Source organism: Leopardus geoffroyi, chromosome A3, assembly GCF_018350155.1.
Source record: "Leopardus geoffroyi isolate Oge1 chromosome A3, O.geoffroyi_Oge1_pat1.0, whole genome shotgun sequence".
NCBI lineage: Eukaryota > Metazoa > Chordata > Mammalia > Carnivora > Felidae > Leopardus > Leopardus geoffroyi.
Window position 1 is genome coordinate 18,116,503 of NC_059336.1, and position 26,158 is coordinate 18,142,660.

General features: G+C 48.4%; 1 protein-coding gene across 15 annotated transcripts in view; it reads left to right on the top strand.

The window, feature by feature from the left end:
* Positions 1-26,158, top strand: part of PTPRT (protein tyrosine phosphatase receptor type T) — a 1,070,511-nt gene that overhangs the window by 979,836 nt on the left and 64,517 nt on the right. For all 15 annotated transcript variants that reach the window (XM_045444560.1, XM_045444565.1, XM_045444561.1 and 12 more), the window contains 2 exons: positions 7,730-7,817; positions 21,937-22,013. In XM_045444560.1, the coding sequence (XP_045300516.1) occupies positions 7,730-7,817; positions 21,937-22,013 (165 nt within the window). The remainder of the gene's footprint in view (positions 1-7,729; positions 7,818-21,936; positions 22,014-26,158) is intronic.

A 26,158-nucleotide genomic window follows, 5' to 3' on the forward strand; every position in this document is an offset into this window, starting at 1 on the left:
CTCTGTGTTTTGACGTCTCACTATTTGGGCATAACTCAAAGAAGCGTAGGTACAACGAAGAGTGTCCAAAGAAGGATAGCAAGCTCCAGAAAGGACCCTCATATCTCAGGAGGGCCAAACCAATAGGTAGAAGGAACCAGCCAGGCATCAGGGGGCAATTCTTAGAGCAGGGACCAGAAGTAGTAAGTGGGGAAATAGGTAGGTTGAACAAGCCTATGAACTGATTCAGCACAACAGAGCCTAAGAAGCCCGTGACCCCTACTGGGGTCTTGATAGGTACAATGAGTGTCTGGCTTACTGAGTTCCATGGCTGGGAGCGAGGACGGATGGGTGGGCAGATGGGTTGCAGCCACAGGGAGAGTTAGTCTGGAGTAGGCACCAGAAAATAATTTTATCCCAAAGTCTGTGAAGCCCGTGAACAACGATGAAGGGAGGGTTTGAGACACAAGAGCTCTTACCGCTTATCATGCTGCTGGTACTGGCTCAGCCTCCTCACCTTAAAAAATGTTCAAAGCATTTTCATCGACCTAGAGGAAAACATATTCTTGGTGTTGGTCCACTGACTGCCATTCCGAGCTATACCCTCCCCATCCACATTTTGCATCACTCGCTTGCTCTCATCCTCCAGGCCCCGGAGAATGCCCCTTCAAGTTCTAGAACACACCAAGCTCGTTCCATCTCAAGGCCTCTGCACTTGCTCTTCCCTCAGCCCTGGAACATTCTTCCCCCAGCTCTTGCCATGGCTGGCTGCTGCTCATCATTTAGTTTTCAACCCAAAGGTGTCCACAAGAGACAAGTAGGAATACACCTGGAGTTGAACAAGCCGGGTTTAAAACCTGCAGGACATCTCAGGAAGAGGATGTGAGAAAGGCCTCCCAGGCTATGGGCTGTGTCGGGTGATTTGGGGCTTTGTTCTGGATTGGACGTTGTTAGGAAGTGGTAAGATTGGGTACCTTGATAGATCTTAACTCTAAGAAAGGGACGCCAGACAGAAGCCAAAGCTATAAGTGGCAGAGAAGCAGCCATAACTTATATTAGCCAGGATAGGGGGATGTTATTTATTTATTTATTTATTTATTTATTTATTTATTTATTTATGGTTTGGACAATGTTCATATGTTTCTGTGTTTAGATATGACTGCACAGTGGTCATGTTTTTGCCTTGACCCATCCTGGTCTCAGAGAAGCCTTGTCTGGTGTTGCAATTTTGTGAAATTGTTTATGTACAACAGTAACACAGCAAGGTCCAGCTTTGAGTGCCAGGCCAGCTGCTGGAAGTCATGGGCTGTTTCTTTCCTTCTCAAATGTCTCCGTTTTGAAAGGTCCTGCACAATCCACTCAATCTGAATGGTCTCTTCTTCCTAGTTGTTGTCTCTCCTGGCCCCTTATTTATCGCCTTTACAGCACTGGTTCTAAGCAGTTATTATCTTGTCTGTTTATTGTCCACACCTTCCCACAACTAGAGCAAAGTTCATGAGATCTTGTGTGCCGTGACCATTGCCGTTATTTCTGGGACCTAACATCCAGATGGTCACCGCGGAAAGGAGGAAGAGAGGGAGGGTGGGAAGGAGGCAGGAGGGGCAGATACACTCAGCTTGCATTCCTAGTCAAGTCATTTCCTGTTTCTGGACCTTACTTGGCTGATCTCTAAAGTGAGGCAATAGTTTTCTCAAAAGAACCTTCCAGGTCTGACTTTTGAGGATTCTATGAATACCACAGCTCAGACCTCCAGGGATGAGGACATCCCCAAATGCATCCTTCGGGATCGGAAAAAAAAAGAGGAAGGAAGGAAGGAAGGAAGGAAGGAAGGAAGGAAGGAAGGAAGGAAGGAAGGAAGGAAAAAGAAAAGAGAAAAGAAAAGAAAAGAAAAGAAAGAAAGAAAGAAAGAAAGAAAGAAAGAAAGAAAGAAAGAAAGAAAGAAAGAAAAAGAAAAAGAAAATGATTGCCTTAGAACAGCAACACTGTTGAAGTGTAGGAAACATATCCACACACAGAGAAGAGTGTGAAATAGAGCCCACACCCTCAGGAGAAGAGGGAAGCCGAGAGTGATAATGGGTGAATATAATGAGATGGCAATTTTGGTCTGAAAAGAATGTGATTAGCTCCTAATGACTGCCACCATTCCCCGGTCAATCTACTGTAACTAGCTGCTAATGTAAAAATAATGCCCCTTGGCTGGCTCCCTTTGAAGATGGAGAGAAGTCTCCCTCATACTTTTACCCCCTCTTATTTTTTTTCCTTCAGGAGATTATCCCCTATTACACCGCAGCTCCCTAAAAAGGGAAATGGATGTGTGATCAAAGTCAGCCAATAAGGGGGTCATTACAGCTCACTCCTGGGTGGCTCTGTTAGACCTTGCCTCCTCTGCCTAGGTCAACAGCATCACAGCCCCTGGGCTCACACCTTCCCCCAGCCCAGCCCCACCAAGGGACATAGGCTCCCAGAGCTGTGGCAGAGGCCCATGTGGTTTCCCACAGAGTAGGGCCACTCATCACAACTGCTTTTGTTTAGCTTAAGGTTTTCCAGATGGTATCTGAATGCTGGGTGCATCCTGAGGGCCATGGCAGATTTGACAGGACTCCCAAATTGCCATTTAAGGACGTTGCGGGTGGACAGGGACCTTCATCAGATCTCTGCAGTGTCACAGCACAGAAGGTACATGCTTATGCTGTAGGGCCCCCGTGGAACAGGCCAAAGTACATGGAGGCAGAGGACACAAAACACTGTCCAAGCTGTCCAAAAGTGGGACCGGAAGCATTATGGGGAAGTGAGCTCTCTGTTGCTGAGGGTATCCAAGTAGCACATGCTATGCATCAGCTTATCAGCTGCCTAGAAGGCCACTAGGGGAGGGAACACAACCAGATGATTTTCAAAGTCACTTATGCCTCTGAGATTCCAGAGAATGTGCAGAAGTCATCCCACCCACTAATGTTTTCAGCCATCTGCCCAATCTATTCATTTATTCCAAAGGGGATTCAGGCACATATGAAGTACAAGGCCAGTATTCAGACATGAATAAGATGCTTTTTCTGGAATAGCCCATCAACAAGTTAAGAGACAAGATTTTCAAATTAATAGATATAAACGAGCCCATCTGATAATAGAAGTGATTTACTACCTGGGGATGAAGCAGAGTGGTGGGAGAGTGAGCAAGGAAGGTTTCACAAAACAGATTTTTGAGTTGGGTTTTGTAGGGTATGTAGGAGTTTACCAGACAGACTCAGGTGGAAGAGAATTTTAAGCAGAGGGAACAGCATATATAAATTCAGTCTCAGAAGTTTGAAACACCTGAAATTGTCTGTGGCATTACATTTGGTTCTTTATCTGTGGAACGTTAATATAAGGACAAGAAATGAGGCTGGAGGGGCATGTGGGGTGAAGTCATTAAGGACCCTGTATTAAAGACTTTGGAATGTATGCTGAAGATAATGGCAAGGGGAGTAACTGGGTCCTATCCGCATTTTAGAAAGATCTCTCTGATTATAGTGAAGAATGGATTGGAGGGGACAAAACCAAAGCAAGAGAAACCAGTGAGGAGACTCATGGGAAAGTGTCTCTCCAGGTAAATTTGCTATTTGCAAGAACCATGGCTGCTCATTAGAATCGCCCAGGGAGTTTAAACACTGCTGATACCTGTGTCCCATCCCCAGAGAGTCTGATTGAATTTAATAGGCTGTGGCTTTGGGAGTTTTTTTTTTTTTAAAGCTTCCCCAGATGGTTCTAATGTACAGCCATAACAAAACCTTAAGCTAACTGTAACCTAAATCGTAGCACAGAGTAGGTACTCAACAGATTTTTTCCAAAAACATCGTTATGAAACTATTTGGAGTGTCCTGTTCTTGGCTTCAGACCACTTTTAGGTGGATATAATTGAATGAACAATTGGCTTTTATCACAGAGGGTTTTGCATAGAAAATCCACGCCTAGGAGGCACCAAGGTGGCTCAGCTGGTTAAGCGTCTGACTTCCGCTCAGGTCATGATCTCCAGGCTCCTGAGTTTGAGCCCCACATCGGGCTCTGTGCTGACAGCTCAGAGCCTGGAGCCTGCTTCAGATTCTCTGCCTCCCTCTCTCTCTGTCTCTCCCCGACTCACTTTGTGTCTCTCTCAAAAAAAAAAAAAAAAAAAAAAAAACACTTAAAAAATTAGAAAATCCACCCCCAGATGGGCTTCTTGGTGGCTCACTCAGTTAAGCATCTTACTCTTGGTTTCAGCTCAGGTCATGATCTCATAATTCATGGGATCAAGCCCCAAGGGGATTTTCTCCCCCTCTCTCTCTGCCCCTCCCCTGCTTGCGCTCTCTCTCTCTCTCAAAATAAACATTTTTTAAGAAAAGAAAGAGGGGCACCTGGGTGGCTCAGTCGGTTAAGCGGCCGACTTCGGCTCAGGTCAGGATCTCACAGTCCGTGAGTTCGAGCCCCACGTCGGGCTCTGTGCCGACAGCTCAGAGCCTGGAGCCTGTTTCAGATTCTGTGTCTCCCTCTCTCTGACCCTCCCCTGTTCATGCTGTGTCTCTCTCTGTCTCAAAAATAAATAAACATTAAAAAAAATTTTTTTAAAGAAAGAAAATCCACCCCCAGAGTATCAGCTCAAACCTTGAGAAGCCCAACATTGCCAGTGAGACAGCACAGCTCACCATTGCAGAGAGTCAAGAATGTACAGGCTTGGCAGCTTGTCTGAAACAGCTGGCACTACCTGGCTGGGGGAGGAGGCCCAGGGCTGGAACCTTCGTTCCAGGAGTTAACATGCAAAAGCAAGAACCACATGAGGTCTAGAGATGTCCCGTGCTGGTGCAAGAGGGATGCCGGGTGATGGTCATTTGTAGTGAGGAGTAAGAGGAGGAGGAGAGAGGTGAAAAAGGAGAGACATTTGTAAAATGAGCACTTTCTTACCTCCATAGTACTTTTGTCACACTCACGTTTAGGGCACAGACTGGTGCCCAGAGCCTAGAACCTGCTTAGCTTCTCCTCCAGGGTGCCTGAGGGTTTAGGACACACAAACAACAAAATGCTGATCACTTAATGGCTGGGAAGACACTCGAGCGCCCCGGTCTGAAACCCTGGGGCGAGCTAAGTCAGAGAACACAGCTTAACCAGGCAGCCCCGGCAAGGGCCTCCCACCCCGTCTGCATTCCACCTGGAATAGCCAGATAGCAGAATGAGCACCAATTCTACCTACCCAGGCACCGCGTAGTTGAGGATCATGGTTATGCTTCTAGAAAAAAGAGGTCAGCAACAGACAGCCACAGGCTACATCCAGTCCAACGCCCACCGTCGTAAATACAGCTTCATCAGAACAAAGCCACGCCCATGTGTTTGCATTTTGTCTGTGACTGCATTTGCTCTGCAACAGTAGAGGATGAGTGGTTACAACAGAGAACGTGGCCTGCAAAGCCCAAGCTGCCCCCTCTCTGACATTACAGAAAGTCTGCCAGCCTCTTCTCTAGAAGACCCACCCAGATTGGCTTATTAACACATGGGAGCCTGGAAGCAAGAAAGGGGGTATCGTGCATGGGCTGGGCTTTGAATAGACAGTGGTCCCGCTTGCCTATAAAACACAGCCCACTGGTTGGTGGAATTTCTGACCACTCGGCTCACACACTGCTTGTCTTGGCTGAACATGGTAAGGGATGGATGAGCAAAGGCAAGGCCAGTGCAACAAGATGAGTGGACACTCTGCTCCCCTGCACTGCAGACAGGGTGCTGTGTAGACGGAGGGCAATGCAAATCCAGCCTCAGAAGCAGTGTGGTGCCCATGAGCAGGGCATTCAGCCCACTCTACAGGGTGCAGGGTGGGAACAGAAATCAAAATGTAGCCTGGCCTTCATGCTTCTGCAGACTTCCTAAAGTGGCTCCTGCTCCCTTAAATGCCCATCTTCCTTCCCTGTATAAGTGACTGCCCCCTCCCCTGTGTCTCCGTGATGCTTGGCTCATAACTGTTGATTGCTCCACGTGGCGGTTGACTTGTCTGTCTCCTCTTGGACTGATGACTCCCATACCTTCCCTCCCCCTGTGACTGTGAACCTCTGCCTCCAGCCTCCTTCTCAGCATCTCAGCTTGGATGTCAAGTAATCAGCCTCAACATGGCTGCTGTTGCCAGAACATCTCAAGAAGCACACTGTCCTCGACAAGGGCGAGCCACTGTTCTGAGCACTTTGTGTACCCAAAACACAGCACAGAATTCCCGCCTCCCCACCTCTCTTTCTCCCCATCTGTTTCTTCTCCATCTCCACAAATGGCCTGGCCCTCCACTCAGTTCTTCAGGCCAGCAGTCTGAGAGTCAGCCTTCACACCCCCTTCCCTCATAGTCCACACCTACAGCAGATGTGTTGGTGGCCTGCCCATGTCCCCTCTACTCTCAGTGTTCCCACTCATGCTCACTCAATGCCCGCCTTCCAGAAGCACCTGTGGCTTTTTGCCTAAGGACTTCCTTAACACAAAAGAATATGCACACCTTGCCTGCAGAGCATAGCACCAGTGCCAAGGGATTTCCTAAGAGTTGTCCTCAACCAATGGTATATCGGAATTGATGGGTAAATACTCCAGCATGAGATGGGCCTGTGAGATCAAACCCTGGGTGGACACAGCGGTGACCTGCTCATTGAGGTACCTGGACCAACTTCCTTCCCTTGATTGCCTCACTTCCCCCAGTCACCCACCCATGGGCCTTAGGATTGCCTCCCAGATAAGATCTTATATTCAAATGCTTGTTTCCCAGTGTGTTTCTGAGGGAACCAAAATCTGCAATATTCAGTGGAACGTCCCGACAATGATCACTTCTAACCACGTCCACTGCCACCATCCTGGTAAAAGGTCCAAGGTACCATCATCTCTTACCTGGACTATTGCAACAACTTCCTAACTGATCTCCCTGCTTCCTCCCCCGGCCTCCTAGAGCCTGTATCCCATATGTGAGCCAGAGCATGCTTTGTAAAACATAAATCAGATCAGCCAACTGCACGACTCACATCTCTCAGTGGCCTTCCCATCTTACTTAGAGTAATACCCACCTCATTACTGGTGACCACAATGCCTTATATAACCTGAACTGTCCCAGCCTGTCCAGTTGCTTCCATCACCACCCTCCCTGCCTCATCCTTGAATATGGTCATTTGTTACCACCTTTGCACCTGCTATTCCCTCTGCCTGGAAGACACATTCTGCTTTTGGCATGACTGGATTTTTTGCATCATTAAGAAGTTAGTTACCTGTTACCTTCTCAGAGAAGCCTTCCAAGACTGTATCATCTGAAGACATTTACATCTTCCATCGCTGTCCTTTTCCCTGCTTTTTTCTTTTCTTGCCTCTTTCCGGTATCTAAAATCCCATATGTTTGCTCTTTCGTTTGTGATGTCTTCCAGTTGACTGGAAGCTTGAGGGGGAGTTTGTCTATTTCTCTGTATCCTGAGTACCTAGAACAGTGCCAGATGCATATTAGGGACTCGATAAATCTGTCGAATGAACAAATGGGTTAATGAACAAATGACTCCCCTGCTGGGCCAGATTTGGGCCCACGACACACACAAGACATCAATGGCATTTGAGTCAATGAACAAGTGATTAAGTCCATGGAGGGGCCAAGTCTGTGTTCCCTCCAGGTCACATCTGAGAACACAGAACCCTTTATACTGAGTCACCCATCCCAATGGGTCTCTTTCTCCGCCTGGCTCAACAGCACATGGATAAAGTCCTTATTGCAGGCCCTTCTAACCACTCTCTCCTTCTCTTTTAGGCCTTGCCAGAGGGGCAGACAGCTTCATGGGACACAGCCAAAGAGGATGAAAACCGCAATAAGAATCGATATGGAAACATCATATCCTGTAAGTGCCCTGAGGGTTTGGGGAGCAGCCAGCTCGGGGCCCAGAGGGGCCCCAGGCTACTCTGGTCACACAGGAAGCACGGTTTGAGGCATCATGACTTCGGCCAGACCCCACTTCTAGGGCTGCAGGTGTTATAAGGTGAGCACCTGCCAAGCAGGGCCCGTGTGGGCCAAAACCCTTAGTGGCACTGAGCCTGCAAGAGAGCATGTTTTGTGCAGAGGTAGGGAGGCATGCAAGGTCTTTGCCTTTTGCTCAACAATGAGCTTTAACATTTCTGTAATCACCTCTGATGCATAGTTTGATGAAGGCAGTGGTGCAGAGCAGTTAGAGCCCCCCTGGAGTCAGACTGCCTGGGCTTCTACCCCAGCTGTGGTGCCCTGAACACATTACCTCACCTCTCGAAGCTTCAGTTTCTTCACCTTTGAGATGGTAAAAATAATAAAGATAGGGTTGTTTTAAAAAGTTACATAAACCCTTTCACGGTGCCTAGCACCATTACTCTTAAGCCATAGAGTTAGTTTCTCAGGGTCACTGATGAGCAGCATGGATAAGTTATTCCACCTTCTTTTAACCGGAAATCACCGAATACCCATCTGGGGACATGGAGTAAGCCAGGTTGGTGGGGGATGGGCATGATCAGATGTCCATTTTGGAAAGATCATGAGGGTAGCTGATTGGGAGGGTGGATCTGACTGGGAGAGATTGGAGGCAGAAGGACCAGTCGAGAGGCTACTGCAGTGGTCCCAGCAAAGGATGATGAGGCCTGAACAAGAACAGTGACAGTACTTGTATGTGACTGTGCCTAATATTCAGTGCTAGAAGGTGAGGGAGGGAGATATTGTAATGGACCTTCACACCATGCACAGGTCACACACAGTATTATCCCTGCCAAATATCAGTCTGTACAGCCTTCAAAGCAACATAAATACAGAGAGGACAAAGTTACCTCATACAAAATGTTGACCACGTGGTCTGACTAGAACAAGAGTCTCTAACAGCCTTTGTCTACCGTGATGTAGTCAACCTGAATCTTTTAACATCTCACCAATTGTGTGTATAGCATTTCTGGTCTCAACTCTCAGGATAACCCAGCCTAGCCAAAAAAAAAAAAAAAAAAAGAGGGGAAAAAAGGACCCTGAATAACAAATTATTTCTAGCATAGTTCAGTGTTTTGTTTTGTTTAACTGTCTAGACATTGCCTAAGAAAAAAACTTGGAGGAAGAAGGCATAAGATACAGGCAGCTTGCAAAGGAAGAAAGAGGCAGAAGTTTTAGCTTAGCTGTTTCCTGTGCTGATTTAGGAATGGGCTATGAATGGTAGAACTAATCAGAAAACACTTATAATTTGTCTCTTGGAAGACAGTAATGCAGGCAGGAAGATTTCTTGCAAGTGAAGTGTTGGAAAGAGATGCTCAAACAATCAGGAAATGTATTATTAAGACCTGTGATGCGTGAGCTTCCTCTGAGCCAGCCCTATGCTGGGCCCTCAATCTCTGCTCCCAGGGTCCCGTTCCAGGCACACATAGCTTCTCACTCTGACCATCCTCTGCTTCAACACCGTGCAAACCATGTCCTAAGATACCTGGTCCCTTGTCTGTTGCCCCTATAAGACTGTGAGTTTATGTAGGGTTCACTAAATTACAGGCTGTGAAACTTTAGGTGACCATGCCAAACCTTAGTCTTCTGTCTGTAAAATGGATACAACAATGTCTTCCTCCCAAGGTGTTGTGCAGACAAGAAAAGATAAATGACTAGAACATAGTGAAGAGACAGACCCTGCCTCCCTGAGAGGCAAGAATATCCAGACTGGGCCAGGCATCCAGGTGAAAGCCTGTGGGGGCCAAGGATGAGAAGCCGAGCCAAGCTGTATATCTTCCAGGCTTCCCTCCTCATCCTCAGCACCCAGAACCTTGGCTGTGCCATTGTCCTCTCTCAACTGAACTCTGCCCAAGCCTTCTTCCTGATGATGCACATCTAATCTGACCCCCACCTTCCACCTATCTGGTATCTGACAGAAGCCAGCAGGACCTCCTCAAAATGTGAATTGGATCCTGTCATTTTCCTACTGAAAACCCTTCAACGGCCTTTCCTTCATTTCTAATTTTTTTCCACTTGGCATTTTTTTAAATGTAACATTTATTTTTTGAGAGACAGAGTGTAAGCAGGGGAGGGGCAGAGAGAGAGGGAGACACAGAATCTGAAACAGGCTCCAGGCTCTGAGCTGAGAGCACAGAGCCCAACATGGGGCTCAAACTGATGAGCTGTGAGATCATGACCTGAGCTGAAGTCAGATGCTTAACCGACTGAGCCACCCAGGCGCCCCTCTTTCCTTCTATTCTAAGCCCTTCCTACCCAAAGGCCCTCAGCCACCTCTCCACTCCCACTCCATACTGTGTGTTCTCCATCAGTTTCCTCAGCTGAGCCATACTTCATTCAGTCCCTTGAGCTTTCTGTGCTCATTCATGCCATAGGGTCTTTGCACATTCTGTTCTGTCAAAGTGCCCTTCCCTCCTCTCTTTGCTCTGCTAAGTTCTACTTATTCTTCAGATCCTACTTGGTCACCACTTCCTCAGGGAATTCTTCTGACCCTTCACATTTGGTCAAAACCTCATTATTCGTTATTCACTCCTTGAGCACAATGTATGTCTTATCATCACTGTGATTTGAGAGGCATTTGGATGACTGTCCGTTGACTGGCTGTTTTCCTCACTGAAAAATAGATGCTGTGTGACAGCAGGTGGATGACTGTCTTATACTTCTGTGTCCCCAAACGTGGCATATGACTGGAACTTAGTAAATAGGAACTTAATGTTGGCAAGCAGACGCTCTGCAAAACCCCAAAGGGCTTGAGCCATGGCCCTTTCCCTTCTGGCTTCTCAAGTAAAATAGAAAATACGCAGGAGGGTTGGAGGGAGAAAGACTGGAATAGGACAATGTGGGGCACGGTGATATGCTGGTAAGGAAGACGGTCCTGAGCCTGGGTGGGGGCAGAGACACGGGACACAGGAAGGGGCAGAAAGAGAACAGCCCTGTCCTCTGTGAGAGCTGTACCTTGGACGCAGGATTCCAGGTAGCAAGGAGAAACAATGAAAGGGATTAAACTCCACCACTGGGGGTGCAGAAGATGCTATCAGCACGTGTCCCACCCACACCCCACAGCCTCACCAGCAGGCGGTCTGGCATCCTGGACCAAGACTAGGGTGAGCAGGCAAGGCACCCACAGTGCAACATTCAAGGAGATGCCACCCTCGGCTGCAGGAACCTGAGAGCGAGCGCCCCCTTGAGGTGTGTGCCCTGGATGCCTCACTCGGTTCCCCCTCGTGCTGCCCTGTTTGCCTTTCTTCACCTGAGGGCTTGCTGCAAAGCTGGGGCAGGACTCTCCGTGCACAAGGCAGTCTCTCCCTGGCCGGTGAAGTAGCCCAGCTCCTCACCATCCCACGGAAGCTGTGTTCTCCACCTTTTCCAGACCCCACAGGAACTGGGCAGCAGCTGTCCACCACAGGAACGAGCTTGAAAACTCCCCCCTATGGGGGCTACCTCCTCGGCCATCTCACTGTCCCTTCCTCACTGCTGCCCCTGCTCCTTTATAAACTATGTGCCCTGGAACCCTCTTCTCACATCCACTTCTGGGCAAACCAAGAGGAGGCAGAGGGAATTCAGACACCTAACGATACCACCTTGACGGGCTGGAACAAGCCTGAATCTCAAGGGTCAGTAATTCTACAGTATACTGTGGCCGGAGTGGGTCTGCGCTCAATACAAAAGGAGACAGTATCAGGCAACCAGTGCGTTCAAAAGCCCTGGAAGACATACCGGGGAACCGAGCAAAGAAAGAGTCCTGGAATTGAAACGAGAAAGGTGAAAAGAGAAACAGCCCGGAGGAACAGGAAGTGTTCCTGCCCTTGTATGTGTCCCTCCCTAAGGCAAAGTCTGCCGTGGTTTGATAAATAGAAATATTCTTGGCACAAGAAGAAAACCGGGTGTGATTAGCATCTTAAGGAACCCAGAGCTCCGGGAGGCTGGAGTGGAGGACAAAGGCCCCGGCCAGGAGGACAGAAAAGATTAAAGGGGGGAGAGAAGGAGGGAGGGTACTGCCTGCAAATGAAACAATGAAAGAGAATCCCTGGCTAAATAACCCCTTTCTTCCAAATGAGGCTGTTCAGAATTTAGTAACAGAGACAGTGGGGCTTCCAAGGGGTGAAAGCGGCAAGGAAGCGAAAGGGAAGGAAATGAATGGGGAAACAGAACAAAGAATTCTTTGCTCTCAAGCAGCTCTGGGCAGAGACTGTGGACAAGGGGAAATTTCTAGAATACCAAAGCATTCCCATGCAGAAGTTCTGGTGGGGGCTTCCTGGACTGCTGGAAAGAAGTTACACTGAGGACAGGAAGTGAGCTCAGGGGCTGCCAATGTCATCAAATGAGGCTCCCCTTCTGGGATCCATCAGGGTCCCAGCAGGAAACAGACGGGACCCTCAAGTAGGATGATTTGAACAGAATTTAATCAAGTGTTGTTTGTATAAAGGTGGGAGCTAGTTCTAAGGAGATGGCAAGGAACAGTGCAGTGCTTGAGGCTAAATACTCCCAAGGAGAAGCTGCCAGGACCCCCAGAAAGAGAGAGGACCTGGCCGGAGGCGTGGCCCTCAGGGGCATTGCAGCCAGCCCCAGGTGACCCCAGCAAGCAGGGCTGAGGAAATGAGCACCTTGATGGAGTTCTCTGCTCATCCGGTCTTCTGCAGGTGCTTTGCCATTGGCCACACCCAACCCAAAGCCAGAGAATAAGGGAATCTGCAAACCTCATCCGCTGGGCCCCCGTGTACTGGAATATTGGACATGGCTCCAGGCAGAGGTGGGGTTCTGCTCTCAGTTCAGCCCTTGACCTTCTGCATGTGACCTTCAGCGAGGTCACTTCATCTCTCTGCCCCTCAGTTTCTCCATGCACAGAGGGCAAGTTAAGATGAATGAAAACCAAATCTAAATGTGGTATACAGAGACTTTTAAACCCCGCTGAGACTTAGTCCAGCCTCTTTGAATTCACAGGCAAGGAGTGGCGGTCCAGAGATGTAGAGTCCCTGCCCAGGTCACACAGCAAGTGTACAGGACAGCCACAGCCAGCACTCTGGTCTCGTGCTGTCAGGGTCCCACATGGTCCCTGGCAAGGAGTCCTTCTGCATCAAAATATATCATGTTCTTGGTGCAGGTGGTGGGGGGCAGATGGGACATGCTAAGGGCTCTGACCTCAGAAAAATGGCAGGCTGGGATGAGCAATTCAGAGAGGCCATTCTCACTTCCAGGGAGGAACCCAGATTCGGAATAAACCCAGAGGCTTTTCTCTGCTGACTCCTGGGGAGACAGCACTGGGATGACAAAATGGGTGCCTTTTTCAGTGCTCCCAACTCTTGGCCCCCTCTTCTCCTTTGCAGTCTCTGAGGGTGGCCCTTGCCTGGGTCCCACAAATGGGTGCTAGGGCAGAAGTCATCAGTGCCCTTGTTCATCACAGGACTTGTTCTGGCCGCTGGAGCCCCCTCTGCCGGCTTGCAGGGCAGGCCAGAGGTGCTAGGACGCGAACCATCCCCAGGAGCAGCCCCGGGCCACTGACAGGGAACGGGTGCTCCCACACTGGTCACTGTCTCCTCAGACAGAAAGACTCACTGGAGCTTCCAGCAGGGCGAAGCCACAGTTATCTGCGGTGGCAGCTTGCTTGAAGACACATCCCTTACCAGATGCCTTCCCTTCTCCATGTCCTTCCCATTCCCCTTCCCAGCGTCACCTCCCATACCAGCTACTTGCGCTCAAGTCCTTGTCTCAGCTTCTGCTTCCAAAGGAACCTGAATGAGAAACCCTCCTCCTTCCCTCCAGAAAGTTCCCTCATTGACTGGGTGAAGGCTGGACAGCCTGCTTAAGATGAAGCAGTAAGTGCATCAGGTAGGCCACTGTGCCTGTGACTTCTCCAGGCACTCTGCCCCGCCAGGCCTGACCCCTCTGCCTGCCAAAGGCTCCATCTAGGGCCCTGCAGAGGGGAGCCGCCCAGCCCAGCCAGCACGGAATGGGCAGAACAAGGAGGTATGGAGACCTTCGGGCTGTTTCCCTCCCCTTCCCCAGCCACCCTCTCTCTTGATAATGGTAATTCAATCAAGATTGAATGTGCAGACCTTTAGCTTCAATGAGGTACCCAGGCAGTCTCAGCAGAATTGTCTCCCTCCTCCCTACCCACTCGTGCAAGATGATGGCATTAACATTTCCAATCCTTCTAGGAAATGATTTTTCAGCTCCGCGGTTCATCGTAATGAGCCAAATCTCTTTTCTCTGAAAAATTACACCTTTTCTTTACCTTCCTCAGTGCCCGGAAGACAGGAAGAAAGAACATCATATATCCAAGTGATATTCTCTCCCCAGCCCCACCTCTCTCAAGTGATTCTCTCTTTAAGTGGATTCTACTCAAGAAGACCCATTTGTTGGGTTACTTTTGGTGGGGGAGGAGGGGAGGAGAGGTTGTGGTTTGCAGAGTGAGAGCTGCATGCAGGAGGAAATAGCCCTCTCCTGCGGGGTGGGTGTGGCAACACAGTGGGATGGGCAGTGTTGGGACCAGAACTGGCATGGAAGGGGTAGATAGGGGCAGTGGGTCTTGGGGTTCCAGGAGGAGTAGGGATCCCACCACTCTATGAGAAAGCTCTCGATCCTACACCTTCTCCTGAGTTGTTAAACTTCTTGGAGGCTTGAGTTTCTCATCCATCAAGTGGGGTGATGATATTTAGAGAGACTTCACAGGGTTACTATGAGAATCAAGCGGCTGAGCCTCCATAAGCTTCTAAAATAGTACCTGGAAGGAACATCCTACTCATTGCCCATGGGTAAGTTCCTCTGCCTCACCACCCAACACAGGCTGGGTCTCCAGTCTCAGGGCCCAATTCCAGTAAGATCGTTTGGTCTTTCCCAAGACAGATTGAAGTGAATAACCAGGGCACTTCGATGCTACATAATTGGACACCGATCTGCACACCCAGACGCGAGGGTGCATCAGCGTCTCCTAGGGGGCTTGTTAAACTGTGTATTTCTGGGCCCCACACTGCAGTTTCTGGCTCAGCAGGTCTGGGCTGGGACTCAAGAATTTGCATTTCTAACAAGCTCCCAGGCATTGCTGAAGCTGTTGGTCAAGAGACTACATTTTGAGGACGGCTGATCTAGAATAATAATTAAACCGAATTTACATATTTGTTTTTGATTTCTTACAACACCCCAGGTGCTTTCATATCTTACCTCTTTTAATCCTTGCAATATATCTACAAAGGAAGATTTGATTTTGATGTTATAGTTGGATAAATGGAGGCTCAGGGAAGGTAAGGAACATGCCCCAGGTGATATGGTTGGTCTGTGACAGAGCTCCTGCCTGCCCCCAGAGTCTACCTGATCCCTTAGTCTCTCCTGCGGAAGGCAGGGCTGGCTGCCAATCTGGGCACAGGGCAGAGTGGATCTGCGGGTGGGGTAAAGGGTCAGCTCTGGGGAGAGGCGGAAATTTGAGCCCAGGATCCAGGCACACTCTGCCAGTTCTGTGCACAGGAAAGAGCCTTGCACCAGAGGCCAGGTTACCTAAAATCAGCTGAATGGCTTTTGAGTAAGGGGCCCTGCCCCTTTCTGGTTCCCAGCCTCTCAGACACAATTATAATAATTATTGAGTACCTGCTGGGTGCCACACACTGTAGACGACTTCAGTAAATAGGGTGCCCTTCCCGAAATAGGATGTGAAGAGGGGAGCCACAGGTTAATCAGGTCGTCACAGAAATACAGCTGTTCTAAGAGCTCTGAAGATAAGTACAGGGAGCTCTCAGCGTCTGGAGTAAAGAGATCATAGGAAACTTCCTGAGTAAGGAACACTGCGCTGAGACCTGAAGAATGAGATGTTCCCAGACTTATGGAGGTAGGTTCGGGGTGTTCCTTTACATGTGCAAAGGCCCTGTGGTCAGTGCATTTGAGCAACAGAAAAAAGAGCATAGTTATCAGTTTAGCGTTTAGGGAGGGAGACATGAGGCTGGACTGGGAAGTGGGTCCCAAACCATCAGATCATGCAAAGCAGCATGGGCTCTGGTAAGGCTTTGTTCCTTGTTAGTGGTGCCCTGAGCGGATTCATACCAGCTTGCAAGAACAGATTGTTAAATTTTCAGGAATCTTGTGAGCTAGTTGATGCCATGTTGGTAGCTTGAAATTAGTCGTGGTGGGAGTATTTATACCACAGAAATCAGCAGACTGTACCAATCAGGGCCTTTTTTTCCCTCCAGAGAGCTGTTTGTTAAACATTTAGCAGCATACCACTGGTCTTTGTCTTAAAATGACAAGGAACAGATTGATTCCAGAGGGACAGTGTTTCTGTTCCCCTGGCGTTGTGTTCGAGGGAGCTCTTTGGATCTCTATAGAGTCATTGCAGTTATGTCTCCCCTTCTCTGGCTGCCACCCGTTGTCTTCTCCCCACAAGCCCATCCTTGCCCATCTCCCACCTCAGCTGAGAACCAGGTGGGGCCAGCCTCTGCTCACCTCACCACGGAGGGGTCTGCTTCTCCTCTGTATGACTCTTCTCAACTCCTCTCCTTGTCTGGAATATCAAACGAGGAGTACCAAATTAGCTGTTTCTCAGGCTTGCGAAATGTAGATAGAGCATAATGAACATTCTGGGCTGCCTGTAAATTACCTTGTATAAACTCCTTCCCATCGCCCGCTGCCCCATCTTTCTCCATGTGCCTGTGGATAAACACAATTTTTTATCCTTCTAATTATATAAAGTTAGAAGGAGAAGGGGATGCAGAATAATATTAGCATCTCCCAGAAGGAATAAATAAACCATGAGGACACTGCTACCCCTTGCAGTCCCTTTCTGGGGAGCCTATGGCTGAATTCTGCCCTTTAAAGTGTACATGCAGTAGCTCCTTGCCTCCACAGAAGATGAATTTTCATTTGGTACCGAAGGGCAAATGGGAACACTACATTTCTAAGCATCTCAGCCCTCCGCTCACAGCCTGCCTCACATCCAGCCCAGAGCCACCATTTATTAATCATCTGCTTCATACCAGGCACTGTCCTAGCACTGTTTTTTTTAGAGCAGTCTTAGGTTTCAGAGGAAGGGAGCAGAACATACAAGAATTCCCATATACTGCCTCCGTCCCACCTACATTCAGATTCCCCTATTATTAACACTGTGCATGAGTGTGATACATGTATTACAATTGATGAGCCATTATTATTGGCTAAAGCCCGCAGTTTACATTAGAGTCTATTCTTTGTGTTATGTAGTTCGAAGGGATTTTGAAAATGTACAATGACAGGTATTGATCACAATATCGTACAAAATAGTTTCACTGCCCTAAAACTCCCCTTTGCTCCACCTGTTCATCCCCCAACCTAGTCCCTGACAACCACTGATCTTTTTCCTGTGTCCATACTGGAACGTCCCAGAGTTGGAATCACACAGTCTGAAGCCTTTCCAGACTGGTTTGTTTCACTTAGCGGTATGCATTTAAGTTTCCTCCATGTCTTCTCATGGCTTGATAATTTATCTCTAAATATCACTGAATGATATTCCACTCTATGGATATACTACATTTGTTTATCCATTTATATATTGAAGGACATCTTGGTTGTTTTCTAAGTTTTGGCAGTTGTGAGTAAAGCTGCTATAAACATTTGTGTGCAGGTTTTTGTGTGGACATAAGTTTTCAACTCATTTGGGTGACTACCAGAGACAGCAATTGCTGGGATCTCATATGATAAGAATATTTTTAGTTTTGAAAGAAACTGCCAAACTGTCTCCCAAAGTGGCTGTACCATTTTGCATTCCCGCCATGAATGAACAAGAGTTCCTGTTGCTCCGCATCCTCACCAGCATTTGATGTTGTCCGTGTTCTGGATTTGGGCCATCGTAGTAGGCGTGTAGAGGTATCTCATTATGGTTTTCATTTGAAATTCCCTAATGATGTATGATGTTGAACACTTTTGATACACCTGCTTGCCATCTGTGTATCTTTTTTGCTGGGGTGTCTGTTCAGATCTTTTGCCCAACTTTTAACGCGTTATTTTCTTGTTGTTGAATTTGAGAGTTCTTTGTATATTGTGGATACGAATCCTTTATCTGATATGTCTTCTGCAAATATTTTCTCCCAGTCCATGGCTTGTCTTTTCATTCTCTTCATTCCGTCACACTTTTCATGCCTTCATTTTCTCATGTAATCCTCCCAGCACTCCATGAGCTATACAGTATTGATTCTACTTTGCTAAGGAACCCAAGTTAAGAGAGATCAATTGACTTACTAAGTGGTAGGGCTAAGATGTGAACCCAGATCTGACCCTCAGCTCCATACCTCACATCGTCAGTGTATCCCACTTGCCACAGGTTAGCACACGTGGGAACGAATTTTTGTCCTTTCATAATAAAATGGCCTTTTGTAGACTCAGAAAATAGAGCTACCCTGTATTTGGATGCCTTGCAGAGCCCAGCATGGGTACTTGTGTCTGAGTACCTTTATACGGCATGGAGAGCCCTCTGTAACCTAACCCCTGCCTGCCTCCTCTCTCTCTTCTCCTGTTGCTAGTCCCCTCACACTGTGTCCACAAGACAGGAAGCGATTTTCAGCCTCCCTGAGTGCTTGCTTTTTCAAGAGTACTGCCTTCACTCTTGCTGTTCCCTCTGATGAAAAGATTCTTTCTCATTGTCCACTGGTCAAAGCTTGACCACTTCTCTTTTTTAATCCGAGAGAGAGAAAGAGAGAGAGAGAGAGAGAGAGAGAGAGAGTGTGTGTGTGTGTGTGTGTGTGTGTGTGTGTGTGTGTGTGCATGAGCGGGGGAGGGGCAGAGAGGGAGAGAGAATCCCAAGCAGGCTCTGTACTGTCAGCATAGAGCCAGATGTTATAGTTGGATAACCGTGAGATCATGACCTGAGCTGAACTTAAGACTCAGACACTCAGCCAGCTGAGCCGCCCAGGCACCCCAAACCTTACCCATTTGTAATTCACATAGTACTTCACAAAGCCCTCCCGTCTCCACTTTCTAGACTTTGAAGCTCTACTTCTGTGTACAGTCTGCTTCCCGAACCACACTGACAGATTTCTTAAGCATGTGTATCACTTTGGTGGCACTCTCTTAGGCCAGCCAGCCTGTACGTAGTAGGTTCTTCGTGGGCGAATGAAGAGAAGAAATTGGCAAATACCGTCATCTGGTGCGTAGAGGCCCCTTTCACCTTTGAGAATATTTAACTTAAATTTTGTTTCTTTTTGATTTTTTAAATCGTTTTTGCCTTCAGATTTTAAGTTTCATTTTAGGTTAAGAAAATTCTTCTCAACATTTTAAACCAGAATTTCTGTTTCCAGTGCTATAGACCCCAGGGGCAGTCATAACTCAATAAATAAAGGAGATGTTTGAATCAATAAGTCATTAGTGAGACCAATGAGTGAAAACACAATGTGCGTTTCTACTTTTTTAGGGCTTACAGTTCCTTTTTAAGTTTGTTTGTCTGTCTGTCTGTTTGTTTAGAGAGGAAGAGAGAGAACCAGTGGGGGAGGGGCAGAGAGGTGGGGTGGGAGGGACAGATGAGCCAAAGCAGGCTCTGTGCTGACAGCAGCAAGCCCAATGTGAGGTTCAAACTCACAAACTGTGAGATCATGACCTGAGCTGAAGTCAGATGCTTAACTGACTGAGCCACCCAGGCGCCCCAAGGCTTACAGTTTCTGTAACCACTGGTAACAGGGCTTACCAGCCTCAGCTGGGACTCGGGTGCTGGACCTTGCCTGAGTCCTTGCCGGAGCAGGGGGTCCCCCTGGAAGCTCCACTTCCAGGGGCTAGAATGCTGCAGGAGCTGGGACCAGCCATTTGCACAGACTTCAGGAGCAGAAGTCCAGGGACAGCACCTTGTGCGGGTGGAGCTGGGGTTCAGGGTGAGAGGGACCTGAGCTAGAATCCCAGCTTTGCCACTCACGGGCTGTATAACGTTGGCAACTTACTTAACCTCTTTGAGCCCCTGTTTCTTCATCCGTGAAGTGGGAAGGAAAAAAATACCATATCATTATGGCCTTACTGTAGTAATCTACAGAGCTACGTTGAGGAATGAAGGATTGAGTGAGATCACGTGTGTAGAGTCTGATACCTGCATGAACTCCATAAAGGTGCACTTCATACCCCACTCCCCCCAGCAAAGGGATGAGTTAGACCTCCCCCCTGTTTCCTCTAGCTGCTTCCACCGAAACTCTTGCCCATGATGAGTAAGAAAAGTGGCATCTGGTATATCTCTGTGTCTATCATAGTGCCTGGCAAATGACACATGCTCAATGAATAATTTTTAATTATTTAATTAAGGGATATGAAGTAGTGTCCTGTCCATTCCCGGGCCTGTTTGTCCATCCTAGGATCCACTCCTGGCCTTCTCCTGTTCAACCCCTGCAGGCTTCATTTCTCAGTCTCTTTGCCAGCTGGCCTCCAGCTGGGTTTGACCAAGGCCGTGCACTGGTGAGAGACTGGAAGTCAGGGAAAGGAAGAAGCCGGAGTACTTCTTCTCCTCTGTCCCAATCGCAGACACCTCCTATAGCAGCGAGTGAGGCTCCTCTTTTTCTCCAGCTCCCCCCCCCACCCAGAGAGGCCCACGGGCTCTAGCTTCCATGGTGGGGCTGTAGCCCCCAGCTCGGATAACCTCGCCTCCTCTCTCCGTGCCGCCATCCCTAGGGAGGCAGTGTCTCCTTGCTGGTGCCGATCTCTGAGTTACCACCGCCTCTATTTGCCCTGTCAGCTCTTCCATCACCAGGTGACCCCTTGTCTGGCATTAATTCTCTCTGCCATGTGCGCTTGAAGCAGTTTCCAAAACCCTGCTTAGACCTCCGCTTTGGAAGCAGGAGTGTCTGAGCTCAGAGTTAGGAGAACCCCACGCTCAAGTTCCACCATCCATGGACCATGTGGCTAGTCAGTCGTCCTGAGCCTCAGTTTCCTCATTTGTAGCGAGGGCTACACTGCTTGTCTCACAGGATCATGAAGTGATCCACTCGTATGCTCACCAAGGATTTGTGGAGCTCCGAAGGCACAGAGGATGGAAGAGGGAACAGAGCAATAGTGTCCCTGTTCTCAGGGGCTTCCTGTTAGTAGTAGTAGATGTGCGTGGAAACTGCAAAGTGCTTCATGAGTCTTAGCAGGACAAGCTGACCCCACTCCCTGACCCCGGGGACGCTTGTGGGGAGCACTCCAGCCCACTGGCTGGGAACCCTAGCCCTGGCCTAGACTGGACCATGGATGCAGTGACTTACAGTGGTGGGCACACAGCCACCTGGACAGCAAGCTGAGCCCCTCCTCCAACCAGACCCAACCAGGGTGTTTCGTTTTTGTGTGTCTCTTAGCATGGCGGAGTGCACTTTAGTTAATTGTAAAAGATTAGCCTGATTCTTCTGTCCAAGGGGTTTTTTCATAGTTTTTATTTGATGTTATTTGAAGTAAGCATGCCATTGACTAAACCTTGCAAATCTTGTTTATGCCTGGATTGGGTTTGAAAGGGTATTCTCTGTAACGTGACTTTTGGTTATTGGTGACCTCTTTTATAATGATGTAAGCCATCTCCACTTGAATGATTGTATTGGTAACAGTATGTGGCCAACAATCTACTTGCACCAATACCCCAAGAGGCAAAAGAACAGCATTTGTGCACATGTGGAAAATAGGTAAAGTTGCCATTTTTCAGCAAAGCAGGAAAGCAGAGCATGTTAGTCTGGATCCAACACTTCTCACTTCCTGAGTGTTTTGATCTCTCTTGCACTGTCCTATGAAGAAGGTATTTCTACCTCCCTATTAATGACAAAATCACTGAGACTTAAAGGAGCAGGTGACTCACCCAGATAGGTAATGACAGAACCAGAAGGACAGGCGGAAACAAAGAGAAGGCGCATGCAGTGCTTTTTAAGGCATGGTGATCTCCCTGAGCCTCAACTGCCTCATCTGTAAATGGGTATAATAACTGCAGGTGGGACCAGGGGTCAAATGAGAGAGTAAGAAAGCAGTATGATGCCCCTATTGCTGATACATGGCAGCTCTTCAGGAGGGTAGTGCTGGCCCCTCACCGGCAGGCCTCTTACCACCCACGCCCTTGTTTTCTGCTCTCTCTCTCTCTGCAGATGACCATTCCCGAGTGAGGCTGCTGGTGCTGGATGGAGACCCGCATTCCGACTACATCAACGCCAACTACATTGATGTGAGAGTCTTCATGGGGCTGGGTGGCTGGGCTCTGGGGCCGGTTACAGCAGGCTCAAGATGGATGGCTGTCCCCCAGACGCTCCCCCACAAAGTGGCCCTCCCAGAACATGTCCAGATGCAACTAGCATAACCCAAGTTGATGATCCGTCTAAAATCACATCCTCTTTCAGGCTGGCTGGAGTAGCCTACTCTGTGGGGTCCCAGGACAGCTGCCCATCTTGTTCATTCACCCATTAATTCATTTGTATGTGTGTCTGTTTGTCCATTCATTCATTCATTTGAAGGTATAGCCATTTATGCACCACAAATTTAAAAGCGCCTGCTGTGTGCCAGATGCTCTGGGAACCATAAAGCTAAAAGTGCCATGGTCTCTACCCTTTAAAACCTGAGCAGGAAGATAAGCTATGCACATCAATAATTCCAGGGCAAACGGAACGTGGTAAGTGTCATATGTTCAGATAAAATGCTGCAGGGATTCAGAGGACGGGGAAAAAATCTCTTCTTCCATCAGGAATGCAAGATGTGATGTGAACCAAACTTCAAGCATGGGAAGAATTTAAAATTAAAGAGGGAAAATGGGCCTCTGGTTAGAAAAGCACAAGCCAAAATGTCGCAGCTGGAAGCAGAGGGTGTGTGCAGCTGAGGCTGAGGGGAGCTGAGGCTACATCACGGGAATAGCGGACAGTAAGGCTGGAGCTAGCTAGATCATTGGTGGTTTACGATCAGACTTAGAAAGCCGGACTTGGTTCTATAGACAAGAGAGGGCTACTGAAAGTTCTCTATCACGGAGGTGACCAGTTCAGAGCTGAGCCTAGGGATGATTTCTCTGTCACCAAGGGTAAGATAGCTCTGAGGGAGGAGAGTCTGGGATTCAAACACTGTTAGGAAAGGGGCTGCTTCACCATGGAAGTGAGAGACTTTGTGAAGGGGGAGCATGGCCACAAGGGCCAGACGGACATGCTGTTATAACCAGTGTAAGCCAGCCTGCTCAGGACCTCCGTCCGCTAGGAGCCCGAGAGCCTTGACGAATGGCTCAGAGATCCACCTCGGTGCCTCCGATGCCCAAGTGCTTTTACAGACAAGCTGTGAGGTGCAGCGGTATGCTTTGAAACTCCCCATAATCTAGGCTCATCCAGATGATTCATTCATTCAACAAATATTTATTGAGCCGAGCCTTACGGTAGTCATTTGTCTGTTTGTTCTCAGATCTCTTTCTTATCCTTCCCCGTTCTCCTTTGCACTGCTTATATGAGTGTGTGTGTGTGTGTGTGAGTGTGGGTGTATGTATGTGAGAATGTGGGTGTGTGAGTGGGAATGTGAAAGCATGTTGAGAGCGTGTGTGTATCTGAGTGTGTGTGTGACTGTATGTATATGAGAGTGTATGTGAAAGTGCGTGTGCATGTGTGTATGAGTGTGTAGGTATGTGAGAGTGTGTGTATGTATGTGAGACTGTGCATGTGAGTGCATATATGTATGTGAGAGTATGAGTGTGAGAGTGTGTGCATGTGAGTGCGTATATATATGTGAGAGTGTGTGTGAGTGTGTATGTGAGAGTGTGTATATGTGAGAGTGTGTGAGACTGTATGTGAGTGTGTGTATGTGAGAGTGTGTGTGTGTGTATCAGTGTGTAGGTATGTGAGAGTGTGTGTGCATGTATCTGTGTGTATGTGAGTGTGTATATGTGTGTATGTAAGAGTGTGTGAGACTGTGAGTGTGTGTGTGTATGTATGTGAGACTGTGTGCATGTGAGTGCATATATGTATGTGAGAGTATGAGTGTGAGAGTGTGTGCATGTGAGTGCGTATATATGAGAGTGTGTGTGTGTGTATGTGAGAGTGTGTGTGTGTATGTGAGAGTGTGTGAGACTGTATATGAGTGTGTGTGTGTATGTGAGAGTGTGTGTGTGAGAGTGTGTGTGTGTATGAGTGTGTAGGTATGTGAGAGTGTGTGTGTGTGTGTGAGAGTGTGTGTGCATGTATCTGTGTGTGTGTGAGTATGTATGTGAGAGTGTGTGAGACTGTATGTGTGTGTGTGTATATGAGAGTGTGTGTATGTATGTGAGACTGTGTGCATGTGAGTGCATATATGTATGTGAGAGTGTGTGCGTGTATGTGACAGTGTGAGTGTGTATGTGAGTGTGAGACTGTATGTGAGTGTGTGTATATGAGAGTGTGTGTGAGAGTGTGTGCATGTGTGTATGAGTGTGTATGTATGTGAGACTGTGCATGTGAGTGTGTATATATATATGTGAGAGTGTGTGTGAGTGTGTATCTGAGAGTGTGTGTGTGTATGTGAGTGTGTGTGTATATGAGAGCATGTGTGTATGCATGTGAGACTGTGTGCATGTGAGTGCATATATGTATGTGAGAGTGTGTGTGTGTATGTGAGAGTGTGTGTGCATGTATCTGTGTGTATGTGAGTGTGAGTGTGTATGTGAGAGTGTGTGAGACTGTATGTGAGTGTGTGTGTGTATATGAGAGTGTGTGTGTGTGTGTGTGTGTGTGTGAGTATGTGCATGTGTGTATGCGTGTGTGTGTGCGCGGCAGGAGGGAGAGCAAGCTGATGCCTACAAGGAAGGCATTGATGGGAGATTGGAAGGGGAAGGCTGGTGTAATTTTCCTCCTCTCTCACCTCCCTGGGTGCTGACTCTGGCAGTGGCCGCATCCCAGCTGTGGCGCCAGCTTCTCCCAGGCAGACCCACTGGAGTTCCCACCTCTGCCTGGCAACTCCTCTGTTCCAGGGTCCGGCCGCTTCTGTGTCTCCATCACCCACTAGTTCCAGGGGCTGTCACAGTCTCCCTCTGGGAGCCCCTCTGTCCCCTGGTTAGCATCTCAGCTCCTCTAACACTGACAGGTCCCCAGCTCCACATACCAAATTCCCCGTGTCTGAAACACCCACAGTGGATTCTAGTCCCTGCCTGGACCCTGGCTTACAAAGGACCTACACGTGGTCAGGAACAGGGGCTGGAGTTTCAGTGGAGGTCAAGGTAGACACAGCCTCTGTCCCCGTGGCCCTCCCAGGAAAGTTCACAAGGAGATGGCCAGTTCAGAGTAATCTGTCTTGAGCCTGGAGAAAGCACTCGGAATATCCACCCATCACATCTCCGGCCTCTCCCTCATGCATCTAGTATTCATTTCACAAACACTAAGCAGGCCCTCCACTGTGTGCTAGAAACCCAGACCTGAAAAGAGACTCAGGGACTCAGGGGCTCAGGTAAGAAAAGAGACCCTCAGAGCAGGGCCTATGGGAACATAAAGGAAAACCAAAGCCTTCGGGTATAGAGGTGGGTAGTCGAGGAAGCCTTCCTGGAGGAGGTGACACAGTGCTGCCTTAGCCAATGAGTAAGAGCCCAACAGGCAAGAAGGATTGATAGTAACCTCACATCACCTCTTGTGTATCAGCATTACCTTAACTAGTACCACATTCTCCTGAAGTAAATGCCATTGCTACCCATTTCCAGATGGGTTAGCTGAGGCTGTCAATTAGTTATGTAACTTATCTAGGATCACACTGCTAGGATGTGGAGGGGGAAAGAGCACGAGTCTGAATCTGGGGTGACTCCCCTACCATGTTCTGCTGGCTTCAGTTATAACAGTTATAATGACAACAGCCAGTGGCTCTAAATGAGTCCTCTTTGCACCCTGTGATGGGTGGAGGGTTTTAAAGGAGTCGGTTTATGGAGACCCCTCAATGGGCCTCCAAGTAATCCTCCCCATTTTTCAGAAAGGGAAGCTGAGGTTTAAAGAGGTTGTGAAGCTTGACTAAGGCCATGCAGCTGGTCGGCAGCAGAACCAAACTTAGGAACCAGACTGGAATAACTCCAAACCCAGGGCCTTTCCTCCTGCCCCTCCCCATCCACTCCCAGACAGCACCTCACATCCAGCACCCAGTAGGGATTCAGTTAGCATGTAGTTCACCAGACTGAACTAGTTCCTTCCAGTTTCCTTTTGACCTTGTCTCCAGCTGAGTGCTTGTGGCAACACTGATGGCCGTGGCCCACATGAGGTGTGCCGGCCTAAGTTGCCGTATCTGGTGTTTGTCATCTAAGTGGTAGCCACCAGCAAAAATTACTTCCCTAGATAGACACTCAATCCAAAGTTGCACGAGCATCTTGCCACAGTCAGAGCCAAGATGCACTCCGGT